The 20,471-nt window shown below is 43.1% G+C and overlaps 1 protein-coding gene and 1 long non-coding RNA gene across 8 annotated transcripts in view; one reads left to right on the top strand and one right to left on the bottom strand.

The window, feature by feature from the left end:
• The window catches only part of DYNC1I1 (dynein cytoplasmic 1 intermediate chain 1), a 190,576-nt gene that overhangs the window by 19,814 nt on the left and 150,291 nt on the right, over nt 1-20,471 (bottom strand). For all 7 annotated transcript variants that reach the window (XM_071805116.1, XM_071805115.1, XM_071805114.1 and 4 more), the window contains one exon: nt 5,886-6,026. In XM_071805116.1, coding sequence (XP_071661217.1) covers nt 5,886-6,026 — 141 coding nt within the window. The remainder of the gene's footprint in view (nt 1-5,885; nt 6,027-20,471) is intronic.
• Nucleotides 5,428-6,119, top strand: LOC139827282 (uncharacterized). Its single transcript, XR_011737745.1, has 2 exons — nt 5,428-5,569; nt 5,904-6,119. It is a non-coding gene; the product is annotated as an uncharacterized lncRNA (long non-coding RNA).

Genomic DNA, 20,471 nt, shown 5'->3' on the forward strand with positions numbered 1-20,471 from the left:
CAAAGGGCAGTAAATGAAACAGTTTCTTCCCCTTAACCTCGGAGACATGCGAAATCACATCTGCGTCTTAAAAGTCACTGACTTATGACCAAGAACCAGCTGAGGGTGGGACCTGGCTTCAGTCCTGCCCTGGCTTCTGACTCCAGCCCAGATAACCTGATGGTCGGCAGACACATCCCTGTGTTCATGCTGACACATCCTTTAGATCCATACTCACCTCTGTGGCTAGATGCACAGGTTGAAACTTGGGTATTATGTCAGAAAAGTCCTGAGCTAATCACTTCAGTGCAAGGACATGGCAGTAAACGAGAACAGCTGAGCTGACATTTAGGAACACCTACAATCTTTTCCCACAATTCTCTTTTACATCCCCAAGGGACTTCTGCTTTAAATACACCTGGATACTGTCTAATTTCCAGCCCCTCTCCCTGCCCCAAGTCAACCAACTTAATAAGTGATCCACAAGAATACATAAAGATTCTGGTTAATGCGTGGGATGAATAAAGCTATGAAGACTATCTCAGGTGAAGTATTTGTAATCTATACTGGAATGAGGGCACCAAAAGATGCTGCAGGAGGAAGGAACTGTGTGGGTGTTTGTCCCAGATAGGTAGAACACTTGGTTGATTTAGGTCACCTCGTAAGACAAATGATGGTAACATGCAAGTCTGCTGATGCTCCACCCAGCTGCCTCTCATAGGAGAACCTGCCTGAGCAAGGAGTCTGCAGCTTGGCATGACAGTCTTCCAAACAAGGCTTTTTAGCTTTAATGCTTTTTGGGTCAGGGCAAATGGGATAGGATAGCTGCAAAAGCAGCTCCTCTACTAGGTCCATCCGTAGGAACAGGTCTGGGTCACATGGTGAGATGGGGACAAAGGGGTGTCCCAGAATCTATAAATAAACATGGAACTGGAAAGCAGTCTAGGCAAGAAAAGGCAGTTGGGCAGGGACCAGAGTGCAGGCTACCTCTGGAGGGGTGACAGGTACTCCCTCCTGTCCTTGTGGTGGGCACACTGCAGCAGAAACAGGAAAAAAAGCAGCTTGAAGGTGGTATTAAGGCCTGGTCTGAACATCGACAAACTGACAAGATTAACAAAACCAGTCTCTTGCTGACTTTAGGTCTCTGGGTGTAGCTTTATACTGTAGTTGTGAGAGGTCCGAAGATCCAGGAGAAAAATAATTTGAAAGCAAACATTTTATAGCTCCCATGCCGATCTCCTTCCCAGCTCCAACACCTTCATTCCATCACGCGAGTGGCAGTAGGAAGTGCAACCAGGGCCACCTGCCTGGCGCCTTTCCCCTGGAGACTTCCCGCTCCTCCTCTTCCTCACCCACCCCAACACAAGGTGCAAAAACAAATGGGCACCTCTAGCATGAGCCTGCCAAGCTAAAGCATCACCTCTGCAAAGGGCTTCATGGTAGCGTCCTGAGGCCCACTTGTGACATGCAAGAAGATTTCGCTTGCAGAATGATGTAGAAATAATGCTGGAGAGCAATTAGAAAGCAGATACCATCCTCCCCCCACTTTAAGAAGTCATTCAAATGCAAATCAACCACTGGACTCATCTGGCCATTGTGCAAGGCCTGGGTCCTGTCCAAGGCAGCACTGCCCACAAAAGCTCTGACTCCTCGTCCCAAGTCTGGTACTGCTCAGTGGGCCTGAGCCAGTCGCCTAAACCTGACATGGGTCATCAATCCGTGATAAAAATCACAGGAGAAAACAAGCAAATTTCACTCCTGTGATCACTGATTCCTTAGGAAAAAAAAAAAAAAGGCTATTTTAATCCAGTCAAAATACATTTCATAATATTTGGAAATGGGTTTCTTCAAACAACAACTAAATGCCACATTTTAGAGCACTAATCCACTAACCGGCTATGTTTCTCAGAAAACTGCAGATCAAAGATATTTGTTTCATATACAAATACACACAGCGTGCATGTAAGGCACTGAATTTTCACAAAATCTTTCAGAAGGCTGAAATACATAACTCTAGAACTGTATTTTTTTGTTAATACAGCATTCTTCCAGTGTTCCACATAAAAATAAGCAGCACACATGCTGCAGACACAACCCATGCTTTTTTCCAAAACCCAATGGTTTTGTAAAATCCTGTTATTATTCCACAAAGCTACCTAACAAAAAAAAGCGATAATGAAACAGTCTTTAAAAATCTAAATAAAAAGCCTTTTCTCCAGTGACACAGAAATACAGTCAAACTATAGTACCTTAAAATAGATTTGTCTGCTCTCAATAGTGATAGGTTAAATTACACATGCTTATTTTAGATTTCAAAGATAAGACTTTAGTTTATAATGGTAGAATTATGTTTTAAAATCACATTTGAAATACTTCATAAATTCTCTGAAGTTGGTGCTTGTCAGATTTTTAGCAATTTTGAAATGAGATTTTAACAGGTAACAAATTAAGAAAGATGCAGTCAGAAAAACCTGCATGATAAGAATATACCTTTTATTTTTTTTTACTTTTCTTGCTGCTTCTGTAGGGTCAAAACCTGCTTGCAAATACATCTGTTATCTATTTCTAGAAATAGGCACCATCTTCATGCTTTCAAAGCTTAGGTGCTTTGGTGCAGAAAACACCAAACAAACACATGAATGGGATACAACACAGCAGAAATAAGCAATTTGGTAAGTCAGTTTAATATCAGTTCATAGGTAAATAAGACTCATCAATAACCTGAAGACCTCACTCTTGATCAAAAAATAAATGTTACAGACTCAAAAATAAGAAATCAGCATTTGGTCTGCAAACCTCACTATACTGATCCATAAAAATGATATTCAGTTTGCAAAAGAACGAAGGAGTGGGGAAGGATTTTTTTATTTTTAAAGTGTTTTATATTAATTTATTGAAAATAAAATAAAACAGGATGACTTTCATTGCTATTACAAAAAGAATTTCTGGTATCCACAGATCAACATGAAGCACACTGATACCCTTGTAACTTTACAGTGAGATTTTGAGAATAATTAGATTGATTAAATCCACAGTACAGTCATCTGATTTTAGCTGTTTTGATTAGAAAGCATCTAGCTCTTGCGAGAAATGTTTTTAATAAATATGGGGAGTAACACAGTTACAGTTAAAAATGTGAAGATAGCATATTGTAACTAAAACCAGGTATTTTCTTCATTGATTTACAAAATAATACCTAAATAATAATATGGCTTATTTCCCAAATTAAACAAAACCCGGTCTCATTACTAACAATCATACCTAGTTTTTATGCAAAGCTGTTTATCAATAGTTAGCAGTTAAACACATTCATGTAACTGTAATTTTCTACTGTCTTCACAAATACTTTGACATCATATATCTGACATCTAAAATTAATAATGATCTAAAACATAGGTCTTTCAAGATTTCGTATTACAAAGGCAAAAGTGCTGACAAGGACGACTTCTTCGCAAATACCAGTGCAGACTTAAATGGCACAATCAATTACAGAAAGCTTGAAAATTATGAACTAATTATGACCTACCAGATAGAGGGTAAAAGCAAACAACGATCACTTTCAGTTATGATGTTTAGAAGAACTGCTTACAGTTCTCTTTCAGTGGTACTTTTGCTGCTTCTCCCACATAACAAAACCTCATGTATGTCTATTCAGATTCTGCCAGTTTATCATTTACAGAGATTTTTTAAATTTGTTTCATCAGTGCTCAGTAAGGAAACCAAATGGTATTTCTGTCTCCAGAGACCCAAATTCAATTCTTATAAAAATACAAAGCTTGGATACCATGGAAATAATTCCAGCCTGATCCTTACACGAGAGCTGATTTTGACCTCTCAGAATGGAAATAATTTCTGAAATCAGGGGTGGCCCTGCATGCAGAATAAAAGCAGGATCAAGCTTGAAATTATTCTTTTTTTCTGATGTTGCTACGTATTTATATGTAAACATGCTGAAAATACATCAGCAGTTTTCTACATACAGCCTTATTATTGATGGGAACGGGATCAAGCGGTCCATAGTAACTTTTTGGAAAGAAATTGTGGTCTCATTGAATTAAATGGCAAGACATCAGTAGATTTCAAGCACAGCAGAATTTCAGTCCTGGTATTTGGGGGGAAAGGGTTATTTTTTTTTTTCTTCTTAAAATGCTGGTTTTATGCTCTGTGTTTAAGCCTGCATTAATGAGAACACCTGAAGGATATGTCCCTCCCTTCCCAAAATAAATTCTGAGGAGACTCCTCCTGTATATCCTCCAGCTGTATGTGCTCTAATTAAAAAGGCTGTGCAGCTTCCTGCTCAGAGCACTTCAAAAGGCCTCTCTGCTCCCCTTGACAATGCAGCGCCCGGTGCTGGTTCCTCTTACCTGTCTCTGCTTATTTATGGCACACACCACTCACTGGAAGCCATAAAAGGCGCCCGTATTTTACTCTGTGTGAAACGTACAGCATGTTTACATGAAGGGCATATTAATGATCAAACTGATCTTAAAAAAAAAAAATAAATAATTCAAATTGTAAAAAGATGTATGGGGGGAAATACTGCTACTTGCTCTTTGGTTTTCTCTTTTTTGGAAATACAAAGAAGCTGTCAGTTAATACGTGACTTTTTTTTTCAGTCTCATGTGTCCTTAATTTTACATGGCATCAAGTGAAAATACGCAAGACTTCAGATGTGGAAAAATATTTTGATTCTCGTGCTGAACACTGATGCTGGACATCTAAGACTGACCTCAAGCAATGTGACAGGTTTTCTCAAAACCATTTTCGAAGAAAATTCAAATTAAAAAAAAATATATATATAAGTTTGCAGCATTTTGAAAAATCTGAAATAATGGGGAGGAAAAAGGGGTGTTTGGCACAGCTAGAGAATGACTTTAAAAAATACAGTATTTACCATTCTCAGTCTTTGAAAAAAGCTGATTAATCCTTTCTCATCAGCAAAATTCAAAGATGTGACGTCTCCTTCCCAATGGTCCCTGTTATTTACTTAACAGCAACGGGAAGAAAACTTGTTATTTTTCATTTGCATTTATGCCGTTAAGTTTCGCAGCAAGCTTTAAAAAAGAAAAAAGGTGAGGGTGTGAAATCGCAAATAACGTGAGAGAGATGCCCCGTGCTCAAAAAAACCTCAAGCGGGGCAGCCAGCGGCTCAGAAAGGCGGGAGGTGAGGGACAGGACCCGGGCACGCTGGGTTTCCGACACGCAGGAGGTACCGGGACAGGGCTTGCAAGTCATAATCTCCAGAGATTTCGGAGCAGAGGGTAAATAGGGAGGGAAATGAAGCCTCTGACGAGGCAGCTCGGGAGCGTGGAGGCCAGCGGGGGCTGTCCGACGCCGGGCCCAGGCCGCTGGCAGGGCTGCCGAGCTGTGACCGCCCCGGCGAGGGGAGGCAGCGGCAACGCCGCGTTTGAAGCTCCTGGCTCAACGGGGTGGGGGTGGGGGGCAAAAAAAACCCCCAAAACTAGAAAACGGGCGCGGTTTAAAACTGCACCTTGAAATAACAAAGAAGGAAGGGAGACTCCGGCACCGCGGCTATTTTTGTTGGCTTTCTGCCGGGGGTGCCGGAGCCGGCCCTCCCCATGCCCGACAGGTACCCAGAGCAGCAGCAGCGCCGCCGCGGGGGAGGGAGAGAGGGAGGCGGGAGAGAAGGCGGGCGGGAGAGGGGGCGGTCAGACGCCCCCGGCAGCGGGACCTGCCCTCCCCGCCGCGCCCCGGGGCGCGGGCGGCAGCCGACGCCGGGCTCTCCGCGCCCTGAGGGAAGCCCGGCGCCCCCGCAGACCCCCGGCGGGGGGGTAGCGAGGGGATGCTCGGCAGCGCCGCCGGCCCTCAGAGGGTTAAGGTCTCGCCCGGGCGCCCGCCCGCGCCTTCCCAGCACCGGCCGCCGTCGGGCCGCCGCGCCGCCTCACCTCGGTGTCGTTATTCAGGTTCCACAGATCCAGGCGCCCCATCCCGTCCACGCAGGCGAAGAGCGCGGGATGCACTGGCGACCACATGACATCGTAGACATAGTCGGCATTGTCTTCAAAGGAGTAGAGCGGCTTGTTGTGCTGTAAAGCAGAGAGAAGCATGAAGACTTCGTGGCGCTAGTGCTGCCTGGGGCTGTCTGGCGAGTCTAATTAAAAACTTTGCACATTTACAAAGTGTCATAAAACTTCCCCAGATGAAAGGTCCTCGCGAAGGGTGGGACTGCGCTTTAATGGGGCAACAACTGTCCGGTGGGATAAATGAGATGCCCGGCGTGAGGGGTGTGGGACGCGCGGGTGACGGGGCGGGGGGAGCGCCCGCGGCCTCTCCCGCTCCCGACCGGCACCCCGTCGCGGGGGCGGGGGGTGCAGGCGGGCAGGCAGGCAGGCACCGCCGCGCCCGCCCGAGCCAACCGCGCTTGCGGTCGCACCCGATAACGATCGTGAGATCGGTGGGGACCGCGCGGCGGCCTCCGCGGCCCCTCCGCGCACCGCGGGCGGCGCCTGCCACCTAGCGGCGGGCGGGACCACCGCCCGCACCGCACCCCCCGGCCCGGCCCCGCGTCTCGCCGCAGGACCCGGCTTCCCTTCGCCGGGCCTCGCTCCGGGCGGCCCCGCCGCGCTGCCGGGGCGCCGGGCCTACCGCCGCGGCTGGGAGCGAGGGCTGCCCGCTCTAGCGGGCGGGAAGTCGGAGGGAAGTTAGGAAGTACCGCAGGAACAGAAGTGTAATTGTCATGAATTATTCATCGCCTCTGGCTTGACTAATTTTTGCATAATGGCTTCGCTAATCCCCGATCAATTAATGGAAAATGAAATTTGAATGATAATGAAAACTCCAGAGATGAAAGAAATTAAGTAGTCTCATGGCTTGTGACAGAAATCTAAACAATGGGGCTTTTCCGAGGGTCTCCCCCCCGCCCTTCGCCACCAGCTGCCTCCCGGCAAGCGGGGCCGGGAGAGCCGGGCGAGCGCCCGCAGCACCAGCCGGCCCCTCCGGGGACTCCTGCGAGAAACACAGCGCCACACGGGGTGCCCCTCTGTGCGTCCGAGTCCTATCTATAGGATATCTCGCTCAGGTCCCTCTAGACTGCACCCCTGCCCAGGGAGGTTGTGGCGTCTCCTTCTCTGGAGACGTTCAAAACCCACCTGGACACATTCCTGTGTAACCTCATCTAGGTGTTCCTGCTCCGGCAGGGGGATTGGACTGGATGATCTTTCGAGGTCCCTTCCAATCCCCACCATTCTGTGACTTTACAAAGGAACCGCTGCCGGAACGCCTGCAGTGCGTTGCGTAGCCGTGCATTATTTAAAAAAAAAAAAAAAAGGCGGAGCGATTGATTGCAATTATCATATCGCTTTTCGTTTGTATATTATTAATTTCGAGCATAAAAGCGATCTAATACCACCAGTTTTGTTCTCGCTCCTCCCGCACTACGTGGTGCTTCGTTGGGTGTCGGGGGTGCGAGCGCATCGGCTCCGCATGTGGAGGGGGGTGTGAATGCACGTGGAGGGGGGTGTGCGCAGGCCCATCTCTGCAATGCTGTGCTGGCGAATACACACGTGTCCTGTTCTTATTGCAGTACTGTGTTGTAAATAATTTAAGAAATATTTCTGTTCAGGTAGTACCAAAAAAAAATCCCATAAAAAGTATCTGGAGATTTAATCCTTCAAAAACATACTTAAGATACAATGGGATCAGGTTCTATAGGCCAGTTTTTGAATTAATAAAAGATATTTTGAATGATTACAGGACCAGGTCCCAGATTTTCACAACTGGCCTGATGTTTTTTGCGCATTTCCTAAGAATACCAAACATTTTGTGTGACAATAAAATGAAATTAGAGCTTGGGTTTGTTACCTCAAATCTACGTAACGTTTTTATTTCTTTTCCAAAGCTCGAGTTTTGCAAAAGAAAAGGGAAAAAAAATTACAATAATGTTTTCTTATCGAAACAAGGTCTTGTTCTCCAAATATATGTATCTGCTTAGTATATTATCAGTACCAGTGGAGTTATTTACATGTGTTAGTGGACTGAAGCATTTGCAGGGTTGAGGGCCAAAGGAAGACTAAGCTTTTGAAGAGGCAGAGGGATTTCATAGGAAATTTCAAAGTGAATCTTTTCAGCTGTGAGCTGGGAAACAGTATGTGGAGTGGGCCATATGGATCCACAATGTCTACCTGCTGTACTGTGTATTTTCATTGAAAACATCTAATTTAGGTTCAAACACGTCAACTGTCTAAATGCTGGAAAAATGGGCATTGAACACAATATTATACCAAAGGGAAAGGAAATCAGGTCCACAGCTAGGTGGCTGGGATTTTCCTTATTCATGGGAAATCTGCTGCTTGTGTAGCACTTGAACATGTAATGTCATGGCAGAAGTAACAGAATTTGAAGTACTATTAAAATATCAATCAACCCAGGGCAGATTTCAATCAGCATTTGTTTTTTGTCAACATATCAAAACTTGTTTTGATCTTGAGTGTGACCTTTTTTATGCTCTTTTTAGTTTCTTTTCCAATTCATGCCTAAATACCAGGATGTTAGAAGGAAAGGTCAGGAGATTTGGTTCTAGGCTATGTCTTGCTGTTCACATGCTATATAGTCCATGGCAAATAGCTTTAGCTGGCGTGCCTCAGTTTCCCTGTTAGCAAAATAAAAACATTTTTGGAGTGCTGGTGTTTGAGGTGAACAGCATAGCAGATATGCAGTGTGTGTTGTCTTTACCGTGACAGTGGCAATATTCAGTCAGATAGGAAGTCAGAAGGAAAATCTGGACGACAGGAACAATATGGCTTTTGAGAAAGATCTCAGACATGTAAGGAGTGAGATGTGAATGGAGATGAATAGGGAGTGAAGCGCTGTAATTACATAAGAACTGGCAGCCATGTGAGCAGCCCAAGCAAGAGGCAAGATCAGCTGCAGTGTGTTTGGAGAAACAGAGAGAAAGACTGAGGGTATGGAACTGCCAGGCAGCAGTGATGGAACTGAGCTACAGCACCCATAGTGTACCCCGTACATCTGCCCTCTTAGCTCAAATGGCTTTCGATGGGGAAAAATAAAGTATTTCCCATACTGTGTCGTGTTGGTTTGCACCCTTTAACTACAGAAGAACCTCCCAACTGCATCGGGCCAGGCTGGAGGTCCCTCTTGCTTCACATATTGCGACTGATCTTTCTTTAAAGCTGACATTTCATCCTGGTCTGATTTTGCCCAGTGAGAGCAGTTCTGTTGATTTCATTGTGAATACTCGATTTGTAAGGTTAAGTGTGTATATAAATGTTTGCAGGACTTCCTTACTGTAAGCCTGTTAACTAAGGGGCCAGGCCAGCAGATTCTTTTAATGTAAGGATTTATGAGTAAGGACCGATACCAACCACTTTTAGAAAATGTTGAAATGTGGAACCATGTAAAGGTCACTTTAAAGCAGTTTTAAATTACCAAACTTCAGGCTTACACAATCTATAACTAACATATGGCTATTATTATAAAACAACTGAAATTTAAACTTGATGAGCTTTCATTCTTAAGTATCAAGCCACTGTTATTCAATAGAACAGAAGAAATAGTTTAAAGCAGTATCTTCAGACAAACTCGGGCCACATCTACTTATTACTAACAAAGAGAGTTTGGGGTGAAAATGTGGCCCTAGTGAATCAATGGAATTTTGCCACTGATTTCAATAGGACAGGATTCGAGAATTTACTGGAAAAAGTGAAAAAGCCAATTCCAAGACACATGTTTTTGTCTCATTTATTTAAGCGTGTTGTCAAAATCTATTGTTCATCCTCAGTGTTTGTATATGGGCATTGTTTAAAAGAACAATTGAGTGAACATTTTAAATACATGGGAGCTGTCTAGGAATTAGCACTTGTCTATGAAAGAAGATACTCACCTAAATAAATACTATATATTTATATAAAAAATATCTTTTTTTTTTTCCACATATAAATTTGACCAGTCTATTCCACTTCTTATTTGCATAGAAGAATTGTCTTTAATCCAGAAGGCGCCACACATAAAGTAGCTAATTATCCATATAAAGGAATGTATATGTATCCACAGGTTTTAACTAGCATCTGACTTGTGAAAAACCATGGAAAAAGCTATTGACTTTGCCCGTTTCACTAAAGGAGCATTTTAGACGTTGGCACAATTTCTGTGGGTGTCAGCTCCACCTGGACTGTACAGATGTATGGTGACACCACATACTCTCTTGTCTCCCCATTGTCTTCCACGGTAAAGACAATAAGCCAAACCCATAGTTCTGGCTCACGCTGTATTATCAACAGCCATGAGGGTTGTGTGGTATTATAGGTTGATTCAAGCTAATTTGATTTTTCTAGGTGTGCAGCAAATACAATGGATTCATTAGCCCTTGGCATGGAAACTTTCTGAACAAGCTGACGTGTTTCTTTAGGCTCAAGCTCCATCTCTCTGGCACTTGGAAAGAGCAGAGCCAGAGCGGTCCTGAGCAGAGTGGCTGCTCTTGTGGCTCCCTTGAACAAACCAGGGAATAGGGGGCTGTAACTAGGTGATTTATAAGGTCCCTTCCAACCTAAATCATTCCATGATTCTATTAATTTGGCTCATATGGGACCAAATATTGTATAAATAGCCTTTATGCATTGAAGTACCTACAAAATGGTGTCAAAGGAAGACATCTCTTTTGGCATAGATAATTCATAGGGCAGAAAACTCTGCTGTCTTTATTTAAAGCAAGTGTTAACAGTGTCACACTGACAAGAAAGAGGGATGCAAAAGAAACCAGGATAGGGCACATTGTAGGACTTTGGGTTCTGAGCTCTTTTACTGTTCTTACAGACCTTAGCTGGTAGGCCCAGTCTTCTCCACCTTGAGAGAGACATCTTACCACTTTGCTAAATCCATGCCCATCTTTTCCCTTCTGATCCTGCCAGTTAGTCAGGCCAACCCAGAGTGTATAAGCAGAAACTAAAAGCTGCTGGGAATTTTGAGGCAAATACTCCTCAAATCAGCTTTACCCTGGTCTTGACCTTTCCTCCTTCAACAGTCTCCTTCTGGGTCACCAAATGTCAGCTGTTTGGGGTTACTTGTGCCTAGCTCTTGTGGTGAGGAGTCAGTTCTCCACTGTGTACAAAGATCTACTACTTTTGTAAGCCTTCACGTTCTCCATTTGGATGGAGTCAAAGACGTCCTGTTTTTCATTCCGACTGATTGATCTCCATGGGAATTTCGCCAGTTCTGGACTGCCATGTTTCTCCCATATCTGTTTTCTGATAGTTATGATAATTTAGGATAATCCAATAGTTCCTACTTTAATACTATACTTACGGGACTTGACACAGTTGAGATTATGCTAGCTTTTAAAAGATGCCATAAATCAGAGGCACTAGTTACAGGTACATCCCTGATGGGTCGGCAAAGCCTGTCTGCATTCTCCCTGAAGGGTGTAATTATCCCACAGACCCCAATACCATACAACTCACAACTTGCAGTCTGCTCCACCTTTTCCAGGACTAGTCAGACCTTCAAGGATGACAATGGGAAAGCAAAAGGGGGATGTTTATGCTCTTCAGCTTTACCCACCCAACGTCACTGGCTAACTGAAGTGCCCTAAATTGAGCTACATGCATAATAACTCCTCTCCCTGTCTTTAAATTCCTCCTGGCAGTCAGATTCAGAGCTGAATCACTTGTGAGCCTCTGGTGCTCAAAGGAGAGTTCACTGGGCTGCGACCTTGATACACGTGTCATCTCACTGTCAGATGGTGAGTAAGGCACTGAATCAAGTCTAAACTCCATTTTTGAGCAAGGGAACGGGCTTCATTGTTAGATTGATCCTTACACTCTTCACAGCCCTGTTTTATTGAAGTATTGTAGTATTACTACACTGATTGGTTTTTGGCATCCTAAAAGTTGCAGACAGTCAAGGCAGAAAACTGGTCACTTTTAGAAATTATTGGTCTTGGAGAGATTCTGAAATTGTTGCCTCTCTTAATTGTCAACAATAAAAGAAAGTTCAATATTTTTGCATAAACATGTGGCAATTATTATAGATGGAGGAGGGGACAAGGGTGAGACCGAAAGGAAAGGGGTTATGAGAGCGGACCAAGTCTGGAGATAACACGATGATTACATTCTTGTGGTTTCCTTCAAAGTCAAAGCGTCATGGGTCAGCATACAAGAAGGAAGCAAAGGAAAAAAGATTTGATAGTTGGCACAGGCGGTTTTAATGAGAACCAATCTTAATGTCTAATACTGTGGCATGGAGAAAAAAAAACATAAAAGAACTTGGGAAGTCAGACATCACCTGACTTTTAGGAGCATCAGAAAGTTAGACCACAGAGCTTTTGGGGTCTATGGAGATAGCCTGGAAGCTATACTGACAGGTAAACTGCTTATTTGGTTAATCCTCCTTAACTGTTTTAAGTCCTTTGCAGAGATGCGACACCTTCGGGCTGTGCTGCTAGACTTCAGTTGTCTGCTTTGGTCTTCCAGCTCTCTCCTACCCTGCCTTTCCACTTACTCAATGGAAAAAGACGTTTTTGTTTTCTGAAGGAAAAAGCAGACAGTATGGCATTCCTCTTCACCACTGTATGTTAGCTGAGGAACTATTTTCGGTGAGTTTGATACAAATACGTATTGCTTGATGTCTAATGTAAATTTAAATGAATTAATGATATCTGCTTGCCATGGATGAACTTTACAAACATGAGAAGGTATGTAAGGCCTTGACACTCTACAAAACAGGCTTAAGAAAGATTTTATGAAGAAGATAATATGCAGACTGGGTTATAGTGAGGCAGTAGGGAGGAGAGTGTTCCTCAACAAACTTTTCTCCCCAGTTCCTGCTGGCCAGGCTGGTGTATGCCTGTTTCTGTGTTTTAGATTCATGCCATTTCATTCCCAGTCTGGAGCCCCTCTTATTTCACACTTGTGAGAGTTGTGCCTACAGGTTTCCTCCGCTTGAGGTTTAACACCTTCTGCTGTACTCGCCCACATCAAGCTGGATGCAGTGTGATGGCAACAGATGAGAAGCCTGTACAGGTATTTGCCATTTGTTCTGTATTTCCTGAGACTGCTGACTTCATTGCTAAATGTTAATCAAGTTTTCCACCTTTTATTTAAAACATGCTTTAAGCGAGCCAGCACTTCTTCCTATGCTATTAAGTATGCACTTCAGTCACCAGATTTCTTTAGAAATACTATCATTTTCTTTTGGAACTTCTACCTACTTATAAAGATGGCTCAATTTCTTCTTTTAAGAAGCTCGAAGTACTGTAGAAGGTCTCACTGTCCCTGATTAGCAATCTGATTCACAGTTTGTGTAGTTCATACTCCTGCATTTATATTGCTGTATCCCTGGATTTTTTTCAGAGAAGCACTTTGGAGGCCTTGCTGAGAAATATGAGCCAGGTATAGTATTGCTACACTGACAGAAGAATCACCAAATCCTGGTCAGAGGAAACACTAACCACAGACTGAAACACTGAAGAAGGGCAGATTGGGTCTCCTACCTCCAGTTGTTACTGTGTATTGTTTATATCCTGCGTAGGCAGGACCGGGAAGCAGAGCTGGGGGGTGAGCGGGATGCTTTGGGAGATGCTGGATCACTGTGCTCATGCTCTCCCGTCACACAGCAGAGGCACCAGCAGGCACTTGCTGGAGTTAGTGGGATTAGTCTCCCCACTTTGGGCCTCAAGTTGTTAAAAGAGAGACAGTTTATCTCAAATTGCGAGGCGAGGAGAGGAGCAGGGTAGTATTTCAGGGGGTTGTTTCCCACCCCTGTGACTCTGATGGGAACATTCAGTGTGAGGCCTCTGAAAATTCAGTTTTCCTTTTTAATGGAAAATGCTGCTTAATCACAGGGTACCCGGCTCAGCCTTGGATGTGGACTTGGAGAATTACCAGCCTTTCAAGTTACTCTGCTGCTGCAGTTCCAGCTGCCAGGAGCACAGGCAGGAGCAGAGGGAACATTGCAGGACGGCTGACACGACCTGATGCTACAGCACCGTCTGCTGAACAGTCAAGATTAGTATTTGTAGTTGCTGCCACCAGGATGCCTACAGAGTTTTCATGGGTCAGCAAGCAATGATTTTGAGGCTAATTATTACTGAAAAGAACTCCATCTTGTGGGATTTTGAATACAGTTCCTTTTTTTTACTGATAACAGAAGTCTCTCACATAGCAGAGAAAGGATGGCTGCATGAAGCAGGTGGGAGAAAATTTCCATTAGGGAAGAAGTTCTAGGCTTTATATATTGATAATTTTCTTGAGATGTTTCACTATTATATGTGAGCTCGATCCTCCAGCATAATTCTGCAACAGAACAGTCAGTGGGAGGTTTACATTTTGATTTCAGGGAAAAAAGGAATCATTACTTTGTTCGTTACAGCTCCCAAAATCAAATTCTGCTTTCCATGTTCAAATAAAGCTTTCACTGTCTATAGCTGGATTTGTGTTAGGGTTTTCTGAAATGGACTTTAGTCCACTGAGTTTTTCAGAACAGCCTTGGTATTTTAGATGACTGTTTTATTTTTGTGTATGTGTGTGCGCCATTCTTCACAAAATGTTTCAAAAAGAAGCAGCATGGTTCGTGTGAGTAAATGAAGTGTGTCGGCCAGCTGAAGAGTATTTTCCTATCACTTTTCAAATATGGCTACACCGAAAACCAAAATAATAAGAAACATTTCATGTGAAGAACTTGGGGCTGATTTCAAGCCACCTGACTTCACTTTGGTTTTGCTCTTTAAAATTACCTAGAAAATACCATAATCTTTTTTGTACAGCTGGATGAGAGCCAGACCTCTGGCTCCAGAGGTAAAGGGCAAAAACTAAAAAAATCCTGTCTGAACAGGCAACTCCACCCTCTTCCCCAAGTCAGCTTGGCCTTTTGACAAAAGTGAGCTCTGAAGCAAATTCATTCATTGCCTTGTTTTTGGACAAAACTCAAGATTCTGAACTCACACCACAGAGAGACTGTTTTCATGAAATCCAGCACACTATTTTATCACCCTTTGTCTTTCTCTATAATCAGATAAAAATAGCATTTGGACAGTGATTAACCAGATTAATCATTTTAATTGCTTTTGTCACAGAGAAAAGCCTGCACTGGAAATGCATGGTTGTCAAGGAAGGTGACTGCCTTATGAGCAGAGTCAAGAAGCAACTCTGTACTGTAACACAGCAGTGGGGGGACCATTCTAGCCAGGTATCCAAAATAAGAGGAGTTAAATCAGCCCCTGAGATGATATTTGAGCCCCTCCAGAATCAATGGGAGGGAGAGATTAGTAAAGAATTCCACAGAGACAAGAGAATAGGGAGAACTGTCTGTACTGTACTGTCTGTACTCCCAAAATAGACTGAAGTTTTCATTTCCCTCACAGTACCTTATTGCTTCTCTCTTTTTCTTGATGTTACTTCTTATACCTCTCTAAACTCTCCAGGCCCTTTTGAGATCATCCACCATGGCACTAGAGGCAGATGCAGGTTGCATCCAGATTCAGTGGGGTGGTGGGTGCAGAAAGCCAGAGGTCCTGACACCCTATAGTTTGGTTTAGCATCTGGTCAGAGCACACTCTGGCTTTCTTCTGCTTGTATCTTAGCTTTTCCAGCTGCAGAATCAAGGTATAACCTCCTGTGTGTGGCACAGAATAAAGAGGCTGATTCCTTCCTGGTAGTGGCTTGGGATAAGCCAGAATAAGAAGGCAGACTCTGGAGATCAGAAGTGCTGCCACATCTGCCAGTTCAGATGCAACCTAAGACCCTCCAGATGCAAGAAAGCCATGAGAAGCTCCAACAACTGATTATCTAAAGCTGCACCTGTATAGTCAATGATGGGAAGTAATGGTGGTACCTCCAAAAGGCGTCTAATGTATGCATTGCAATTACTTCTTTCCAGTGGCTGCATAAGAAACCAAAGTATGAAAGCCCTAAATAATAAAGGATCCAGGAGGATCCAACTTCATATGTAGTGAGTAATCTAGAATGCCACATGTGCTAATGTAAGAAGACTGAATATGGCCCAAAGGATTTAGGAAAGCTTAGAAAATAATATTAAGAATGAACAGGTTCAAGATAGAAAACAGTGATACTTCATAAATTTCACAGAGTCCAGCTCTCATCTGCACTTATGTGTATGCAAGATAAGGTGTGTGAGCAACCTCTGCATTTCACCAGTCCATTTCACTGTTGGAGACCAGTCTGATCTTGTTACAAACTGGAGAAGTAGACCTGGCCCCAAGTGGACAAAACTGGTTTTTGTCAGGAAGCGTCAGCATATTAAAATCAAAGCTTCGGTCTGAGAAGATCCTACTTGCAGTGAAACCAGAGTTGTTCATAGGCACAAGATACAGCTCAGGGCAAAATGGCACAATCTTCACAGCATTTCCTCCCCTGAGGGAAGACACATGTTCCAGTCCCACTGAAGCAGCTCTTCGCAGTGTGGCTTGGTGCCCAAACCACTGGTTTACAGGATCCTCTCGTGGAGCTCCTAGACTCTTCATAAATACTTGCATATTCACTGGGATAGGAACATCTTCCATAAAGCAGGGGAATGCTATTTATCACCTGCCACAGGATCTCACTAAATCAAGTCATTAACTTCAGCATTTCCAATTACAGCTAAAGCAGTTTTCATGAGGGAGAATTCACCAAGTTGTTGTAATAGTTCACTAAGTTTACTCTCCTTTTATCATGACTAAATGTTGAGCTATGTTTCTATTTGGATCTTTAACTTCAGGCAATGCTATCTATAGTAGAAGAGGCTCTCACTCACCCACTTAAAGTGATTGAAATTATACTAGAAAAAAAGGCTGAGCCAGTAACCAGATATTTTGATACGTGGTATTTGTGATGTAAAAATAGTAAGTTCTGAATCTTGAAAAAGTGACAACCTGACTCTGTTATTTTAATAAACTTTTAAAATCGCCCATTTGTGAGTGCATTGTTTTCTTGGTGACTAATCCATGCAATCATGCAATGCTTTGACTCATTCTGCTACACCATTTTCCATCACAGTAAGTTTGCTTTATCAAGTTGGATCCTATCAGCCAGGTTTTTGGGGAGGGGGACTGGAGGGTAAAGGTAACTATCTTTAGCAACACCACCACCACATGCTTCTTTGCATTGCTCTAGTGATAGGCTTCAGCTTGACCTCTGAGGAGATGGTGTTCAACCTCTAGACCAAATTTAAAACAATGGAGTGGGAAGTTAAATGCTCATAGGAAGGTATGAAAGTGCAAGGTAAAATTATTTACTCCAGGAGTAGGAGGACTGGCTCACACCCAGATAATCATCAAACAGATAGGCATAAGATATTGGAGGTACAGAAATATATGTGAAGGCACATAGCATAGAAATGTGATTTTTTTGCTGTTTAAAATGTAGTTTCTCAAAAAGCATAATGAACTTCATACTGGAACAACACCGGACACCAAAAAAGAAGAGCAGCATGTGAGGAGCATAAGAAAGAGAAGACAAAGGAGAGGGATTAGGAAGGAGCTATTATTGATGTACATGCTAGTAAAGCAAAACTGAGCACGGACACAGAAGTAAGTTGTCTATCGCTGAAGGCACACATATCCCCTGGCTCAATTAGTCCTTGCTAATGTTTATGCTGGTGGTCCTACTACCAGTCTGCTCACCTCTGTCCCTCCTGATTATGGCATTTACCACAGTTACTTTAAACATTAGGCAAAGAGGGAGACAGGCATGGATGGGGATACAGCAATGCTGTTACAGTTATTCCAGTCTCTCTTCTTGCCAACTGCACAGAGATGCAAGAGGAGAAAAACAGTCATTATCACCTCCCCTCAATGGCAGGATAAGAGATAAAGGAGATGTGGATGAAAGAGCTAACAAAATCCAGTTCACTATCCAGACCTCTATCAACTCCCTTAGCAAACGAGCCATCTTGTATGCTTTAGCTAAACTAGCGAATGTTTTGCTACGCTTTAACAATTCCAAGCTAGCTCCTGTCCCTTGACACAATATCTAAAAATTTGCACTCCAAACAGCAATTGCTGTAATAATAACAATACTTACATTTCATTATTTAACCTCATGTTATTTGTTCATGAGGATTAATGCTTAATTAATTAACAACACTTAGCATTTCCACTTAGCACTTTACCTCTTCAAAGCATGGTACAGACAATACCTAATTAAGTGCAGAGCTCCACAGATGCTTCACATGAGGGCTTTGACAGCTCTGCATCCAAGACTTGCTCACATGGTGTAGCATGAATTTAAGTTGAAAGCCCTATTGACTCCATCAGGAACCAGGTAATTCCCTGGCTATGGGGTGACTATCTTTGCAAATTCCTTTTCTTTTCTTGCTGCTTCTGATTGCTTACAATTCACCCACAGATCTAATTATTGACTAATGTGATGGGTAATAATGTGAACCTTGTATTAGTGTTATCTACAGAACCTTCATTCTTCCCTTAGTTAAAACCTTATTCCCAGTCACCTGGTTGAACTTTCTTTGGATAGAAAATGTGTTAACCACAGAAACAGACTATAAAATGTCAAGCCAGAGTTTTTAAGGGAGATGGTGCTTTCAATCCATCAGTCAAATGCCTGCAATGAAAGTGCCTTTCTTGTAAGCACCCCAGGGTGCTATACAACATCAATTGACAATATAAACACAGAGCTTTTATAGTTCACTTTACAATTGGACATTGACTCTGAACCTGTGAAACAGAAAGGAATTGAATTTCATGACTAAAGAGGATAATGTGCACAGAATTAAGTAGACAGTACTGGTGGAAGCAAGAAAGCAATACGGCATCAGATGCTGATAGAGAGATTAAATCTACAAATAAGAAACGAAAGGAATAAAACAATTCTGAGTGAACTCTCATAAGCCAGCAGTAGCACTCAGTTCTTCATATCAATCCACCATTTGTTTCAGAGAATCAAACATGCTGATGAGTTTACTCAAAGCCCACTGATTGACTGACCTTGACTATGGGAACTGAACAAAGAGACCCCTAAATACGTAATAGCTCCATCCAAGAGAATTATCCAGACAGTACGGAAGAAAACATCTGCAGGAGTCAAATTGGAAGAAAGAGGAAACATTCATCACAGCTTAAGAACTTGTCTAATGTCTCAGAGGATGTCTCCACAGGGCAGTGGCTGGTGGTGCAGCAGCCTGGGGCTGCTGCTGCTCAAACCTGCTCCAGAAGCAAGCAAGAGATCCAATAAAGCAACACAGCTTCCAGCTCTCAGTGGTGGTGTGGTGTGTCACGTGCATGCCACAGCTCACATCAACTAGGGCGTACAGCTTTCTCAGGAAGCCCCTCTTGCCAGCTGAGCCACAGCTTGATAGATGTAGAAATTTAAATTATTTGGTTCTTTGAAAACTGACTGTATTGAACTGAATCTGACCTAACCATTTGGGCACTGAATTCTTCCACAAGGGTAACTGCATACTGCTAACTGCAGTGTCTGTGCCCAAAATATGCCATGTTAGTGTTACTGCTAACTTCTAAGATACCAGAGTTTAAAATTAAAAAAAAAAAAAACAGGCCTTATTATGTCCTAATATAATATAATATGTCATTCAAGCTGCAGATGGTTGAGACTTCTGGACATGTATGTTTGGAATTCAGTACCTGCCTTCATCTTCCCCCCAGTCCCCACAAATTCTTTTCTCCTTATTCAGCTTCAGCTTCAACCCTCCCTTGCCACCAGTTACCACTGTCTAGGACTCCCTTATCTCAGACACCAAACAGCCTAGCCAGCTCCAACCAGCTAACACCTAAACGCTCCATAACTTGGTCATCCTGCAGCCTTTTTTAACATTTACCACCTAGGAACCATCCCAGACCCATTCTGGGCTGCCCATGACCACTCCTAGGATCACTTCTGCTTCAGCTAAGGCTGGGTCCACTGGTGTGTATGGTTACATGTGAATTAGGTAATTTATGCACCTTTCTTATAATGAGTTTCCTAAAATGTAAAGCACAAGACAAAACCATCAGTTGTGACCACTGTTGATGAGGAAGAGATACCTGTTAGTTAGCATACAGATTGGATCAGGCCATTGACAAACACATTGTGAAGCTACTTTGGAAGCTGATCCAAGTTATTATGTAGGTAACTGTGCTTGTGTTTCCCACACAAGTCTGTCCCATGAGCCCTTCTGATCACTTTTGTGTTTACATTTGCTGTGCATCTGTCTCTGTATCTCCAAGCACTGATGTCTTGGAGGAACACATGTTGAGACACTTCCTGGCTGGGGTCAGCTTCCAGTATGGGAACTCTGCTGGGTGCAGCTAAAGATGGGAACCAAACGGAGGCATAAAAACAAGACAAAAGACTGGCATTTGCGAGGCAGTTCTCTACTCTGGTGTATGACAAAAATGACAGTTTAGATGACTTATATAATTAGGATTTACTTCTCATTCTTCTGTTTTACTCAGCCTGTACAACGAAATTACGTTGGTGTGTTTAGTCTGTCTCACAGTTTTCACTAATGCTGTCACTACCCTGTATGTCTACAGTTCTATGGGGTGTTGGGGTTTCAAAGCTTCACAA

Source organism: Patagioenas fasciata, chromosome 2, assembly GCF_037038585.1.
Source record: "Patagioenas fasciata isolate bPatFas1 chromosome 2, bPatFas1.hap1, whole genome shotgun sequence".
Classification (NCBI taxonomy): domain Eukaryota; kingdom Metazoa; phylum Chordata; class Aves; order Columbiformes; family Columbidae; genus Patagioenas; species Patagioenas fasciata.